We start from the raw sequence: 5,747 nt of genomic DNA on the forward strand, positions 1-5,747 counted from the left end.
TAAGGATCATCCAGCTGAGCAGCAATGATCTTTTGCCTCAAGGTTGGCTGAACTGTCAACTGAGCCAACTGTGCGGTAACCTCACCTACTGAGACTGCAATCTCTGCCCTCTCAAAGTCCCTGAGTAAGGGGGTCTGCTTGGTGATTAGCGCTGCTGAATGTGCAACTTTCCTACTCAGCGCATCAGCCACTACATTTGCTTTACCTGGGTGGTATAGGATCTCGCAGTCGTAGTCTTTCACCAACTCAAGCTACCTCCTCTGCCTCATGTTCAACTCCTTCTGTGTGAAGAAGTACTTCAGGCTCTTATGATCGGTGTAAATCTGAATCTTCTCACCGTACAGATAGTGCCTCCATATCTTCAGTGCAAAGACTACAGCTGCCAACTCCAAGTCATGGGTAGGGTAGTTCTGCTCATGGATCTTCAATTGGCGGGAGGCATAAGCAACTACCTTACCCTGCTGCATCAGAACACAGCCCAGTCCCTTCTTGGAGGCGTCACTATAGATTACAAAGTTTCCCGAACCATCGGGCACTGTCAGGACCGGTGCCGTCACTAGCTTCTGTTTGAGCTCCTGAAAGCTCCTCTCGCATGCTGGGCTCCAGACAAAAGGGGTTCCCTTCCTGGTCAACTGGGTCAACGGGCTGGCTATACGTGAGAAGTCTTCCACGAACCTCCTGTAGTAACCTGCCAAGCCCAGAAAACTTCGAATTTCACTAACCGTGGACGGTCGGGTCCAGTTGGTCACTGCTTCAATCTTTGCGGGATCTACTGAAACTCCCTCACTGGAAACCACGTGGCCAAGAAACGTCACCTTCCTTAACCAGAATTCACACTTGGAGAACTTGGCATACAACTTGTTGGCTCGAAGGGTCTCCAAAACTTGGTGTAAGTGCTCCTCGTGCTCAGCCTCAGTTTTTGAGTAAATGAGGATGTCGTCAATGAAGACTATGACGAACGAGTCTAGAAACTCCTTAAACACCCTGTTCATCAGATCCATGAATACTGCAGGAGCGTTAGTCAAGCCGAAAGACATCACAACGAATTCGTAATGTCCGTACCTCGATCGAAAGGCCGTCTTGGGGATGTCACCGTCCCTAATCCTCAACTGGTGATAGCCTGATCGCAGGTCGATCTTGGAGAAGACGGTGGCTCCCTGCAACTGATCGAACAGGTCATCAATCCTGGGCAAGGGGTAGCGGTTTTTGACTGTCACCTTGTTCAGCTCTCGGTAGTCAATACAAAGGCGCATTGACCCATCCTTCTTCTTCACGAACAAAACTGGGGCTCCCCAAGGCGACACACTGGGCCGGATGAAGCCTTTGTCCAGCAACTCCTGTAACTGGACCTTCAACTCCTTTAGCTCGGCTGGAGCCATTCTGTAAGGGGCCCTCGAGATTGGGGCAGTGCCCGGCTCTAACTCGATAGCGAAGTCTACTTCTCTGGGAGGCGGAAGTCCTGGAAGTTCGTCTGGGAAAACGTCGGGGTACTCTCTTACCACTGGTTCGGAAGATAGGGAGACTTCTGGCTCTCTCACATCCACTACGCTTGCCAAAATACCCCAAGTACCCTGGCTGAGTAGTTTACTAGCCTTCATGGCTGAGATGACCTTGGGTATACATACCATACCTGCCCCCCTGAATTTGAAACTAGCCTCGGAGGGAGGGTTGAAGACAACTTCCTTGCCATAACAGTCTATATTGGCATGGTTGGCTGACAGCCAATCCATGCCTAGTATCACATCAAAATCCTGCATGTCTAACACTAGTAAGGTCACGTCTAACATACGATTCGCTATCTCTACCCGACATGCCTTTATTTGTTCTTTGGATAACAGGACCTCCCCAGATGGAGTAGAAACCGACAAAACACTACCCAAAGGCTCTACCTCTAAACCCACATGCTGAACGAAAACGGAGGATATAAACGAGTGGGATGACCCAGAGTCAAATAGCACAAAAGCATAATGCCCCAAAATTGGGAGCGTACCTGTCACCACAGTGCCAGCTCGCTCGGCCTCCTGCCGGGTAGTGGCGAAAACTCTCCCCTGCTGGGCCGCAGAAGGCTGGGGCGGTGTCGTCTCGAAGGGTTTCCGAGGACACATATCAGCAGTGTGCCCCGGCTGTCTGCACCTGAAGCAGACTCCACTTCCAGCCAAGCAACGACCTCCGTGGACTCTCCCGCAGGTAGTACAAGCGGGTAGCTCTCTCAGAGTCCTCCCGGCTGCTGCAAGCTCCCGTCGGTGTCTCTGGAAGACACCTCCTGACCTCAGTGTTCGCTGCGGTACTACGTCAGGCTGCGTCTCAACCTTCCTCTTCTGTCCCAAGGCTGACCCTCTGCCGGCAGCCTTAGACGCATCGGCTCTCTCAGGCAGGCTCAAATCCAGTGCTATACGTAGTGCATCAGCATGCGTGGCTGGGCGGAGGGCTCTGACAATGCCCTGAAGGTCTAGCCTGAGTCCTCTAACGAATTTCTCCGTCCTGGCAGCCTCGTCCCTTACCATATCGGGAGCAAAGCGGGACAACATATCGAACTCGGCGTCGTACTGCTCCACCGTCATGTCGCCTTGCTCCAAGTTTAGGAACTCTTGCAGCTTGGCGTGCTTCACATTGGCGGAGAAAAACTTAGCATAGAAGTTCTCCTTGAACTGCTCCCATGTTATTTTGCTTACATCGCCCCCTAGCATTCTCTCCGCGGTCTCCCACCAGGCGGTGCCCCTGTCCTCCAAGAAGAAGACGGCACACTGCACCTTCTGGTCTTCTGGGCACTTCATGTACCGGAAAATAGTCTCTATGGACGTCAACCACATTTGGGCCTTTGTGGGGTTGTCCATGGATCCGTCAAAGGTCTTGGGATTATACTTCCTGAAATCCCGTAAGTGTTTCGCCTCGGTCGACAGTTGAACTGGTACTGGTTGAGCTTCCTCAGGGGCTGGAGGAGCGACGGCCTGAGCCTGAACAGGGGCGGCCTGGGCCTGAGCAGGGGCGGCCTCGGCCTGAACAGGGGCGGCCTGGTTCTGCTGGGCGGCAAGGAAAGGCGCCAAAGCAGCTTGCAGCATGTCCTGATAACGCTGCTCCATCGCGGCGAGATCCGCCTGGGTGACCGGTGCGTTTGGGTCGACTGCCGGTGCAACAGGTGGCGCCTCCGGCTGGCCACGACCGGCTCCTCTGCCTCCCCTACCACCTCCTCGGCGTGTACCTCTACGTGGCGGCATTCTCCCTAAATTCACCAACAAACTTTTCACCACAAGAACTTAACACCCTATATCTAGGTCTTAGACTATTCAGGCAAAATTGTAATCTTAACATTAGCAAGGCTTTAGACATACCTGGCGAGTGCCGAAGGACCGTATAGCCATAGGGTGAAGTAAAAACCAAAAACAAAAGTGACTTACATCGTAGGTCAGTCTACAGAACCTAAAACACTGTGCTCTGATACCAACTGTAACGACCCAACTCCTTATGCTGAATCGAAGTCATCACTAAATATAGAACAAGTGGTTTAAGTCTAAAAATTTTATTAAAAAGCATACGGTTCGAGAAATTCATTTATAAAAACATAAACAAGGTAGTCATGCAAAAATGTAAAAACGTTCTGAAATCCTACTCGGGCCCTATCTACATAAAAGATAGTGAAAAATAAAAAGTACTCAAACTCAAATGCTAAAATCTGAACTAAGAAATAAGCGGAAGCGGTAGTCCCTATGGCCCTCCTCGGTCTCACTTCGGGTCGCTCGCCAGCTTGCCCTTGCCCTTGCCTCGTCCTCTACCTGAAAACATAAAATGGAGAGAATGAGTATAAGAATACTCAGTAAGGGACCCACTACTAGTCCCACTAGGTGCCTGTTAACTTCCTGTTAGAGTCCTGATAACTGGTACCCAATCTCTGGCACGTTCCCGAACACGTGCAATCATGCGCTCCCGTAGGAACGTAACTCTGGTCTTCGGTGCCCGGGGACACCTAGGACTGTCGGGATGCGAGGACCCCGTCGAGTCACTCGAGTCATGTCTATATCATGCTAGACTGGCGTCCCGTCGGACCACACAGTCCTCGATAGGTGGTGATCCCGAAGGACACCCATGCAGGTACGACTCTAACAGAATCAAGCTAACAGGTACCCTAATTGCAGTATACATACACATGGCATCAGCATATAACATGTCACACAAATCATTTCTACACTCTCCGTCCCGACATTCGTCGTAACCAAAATAGATCTTGCCACACATAACAGGCTATAGCACAACTATATCGTCATTGCCTCATACTAACATTTATTTCAGGCATCATAGCTGTCAATTTCTCAATATGCAACATAGGGCATACACAGTCTCATACTTCAAACATGAAACTAGTAGTAGAATCTCTTACCTGGAGATCTACTTGTCGAGTCCTAACGGCGAGGCAGTACGCTTTCCAAGCGACGAAGTCCTAACTGTTTAATGAGTCAAAATTGTAAATAGGTCGCCAACGACTAACAGTTCGAGACTCAATTGAAATAGCTTACCCTAGAAGGAGGTTGCAGTGCTCGAGCCCCTACTGAAGAAATCCCGCGCTGCAGTAATTTCTTGGTCCAAGACGTCCCTTGAGGAAAATAATTTAATTTAGATCCAAATTAATTTAACTAACGTCCGAGCATGGAGTCTTACCGGAAAGACCACAATAATTAATTAGCTTACCAAAATATAGGTGGATGGAGCCAATTTAGTCCTGGCGGCTCGGCTGGAAGAAGACAGGACCGGCTCGGCTTGGGCAGACGCGGCTCGGCTCGGTACAGGGATTTCGCGTGCGGCTCGGCTTGCAACAGGGGGAGACGCGGCTCGGCTTGCAACAGGGGAGACGCGGCTCGGCTACACAAAAGCGCGCGGCGCGGCTTCACACGCGGGCGCGGCTCACGCACGGGTGCACGCGGGCGCGGGTCGGGTTTCCGGAAGGTGGCGCGCGTCGGTTCGGGTCGCGGGGCGGGTCTTCGGTCGGACCCTTGCGCGCGAGGCTTCGGCTTCCGGATTTCGGGCGGCGCGGCGGCTGTTGGTGGTCCGGCTACCGCGGCTTCGCTCGGCGACGGCTACCGACTGGCGTTTCGGCTGCGCTTGCGTCGGATCGAAGCGGCGCGACTCGGCTGGCTGACGGGTTGGCTGCGGACGCGCGGAGGCGGCTTCGACTCGGCTTCGGCGTGCGAGAGACGGCTGCTCCGACGGACGCTCGGCTGCGCAGATCGGCTTGGACGATTCTCCTGGCGCGGCTGGAAGCTCGGCGACGGCTCGGTTGCGATTGCGGCTCGGCTGCGCTGCTGAACAGAGAAGGATGCTTGGCGGCTCGGGTTCGCGGCGGCGGCGGCGGCGGCGGCGTGCGGCGGCGTGCGGCGGCTAGGGTTTCAATAGGAAAATTTTTTCCCCCTTTTTCTTTCTTTGAAAAATTTTCCTCTTCCTCTTTACGCACGAGTCCCAAGGCCTCTTTTTAAAAGAAATAAAAATAATAAAAGAAATCTTTAAAACCCTCTTTCCTCTCTCCTCCAATAACCACCTTTGACCCTTTCCAAGGCCATTTATTTGTTAAGCCAATAATTTATTTCACCCCCTAACTTCAAAATTAATACAAAAAAAAAAAAAAAAAACTTTAGTTTAATACTAATAATAAACACACTTTAGTATTAATATTAATGGTCAAAACAAAAAGGAAACCGAAATTGTCGGGCGTTACACCCTGTCTTTTATTGATGGATAGCTTCCAGTGCATTACTTTCCTG

General features: G+C 51.5%; 1 protein-coding gene across 1 annotated transcript; it reads right to left on the reverse strand.

Moving 5' to 3' along the window:
* Window positions 1–251: 251 nt before the first annotated feature.
* Window positions 252–5,327, reverse strand: LOC127149608 (uncharacterized). Its single transcript, XM_051085401.1, has 3 exons — window positions 4,509–5,327; window positions 4,373–4,436; window positions 252–3,220 (listed from the first exon to the last, which is right to left on the reverse strand). Exon 3 carries the CDS (start codon window positions 3,213–3,215, stop codon window positions 252–254), a length of 2,964 nt encoding a protein of 987 aa, XP_050941358.1. The 5' UTR covers window positions 3,216–3,220; window positions 4,373–4,436; window positions 4,509–5,327.
* Window positions 5,328–5,747: the final 420 nt, after the last annotated feature.

The sequence above is a fragment of the Cucumis melo genome, chromosome 5, assembly GCF_025177605.1.
Source record: "Cucumis melo cultivar AY chromosome 5, USDA_Cmelo_AY_1.0, whole genome shotgun sequence".
Lineage (NCBI taxonomy): Eukaryota > Viridiplantae > Streptophyta > Magnoliopsida > Cucurbitales > Cucurbitaceae > Cucumis > Cucumis melo.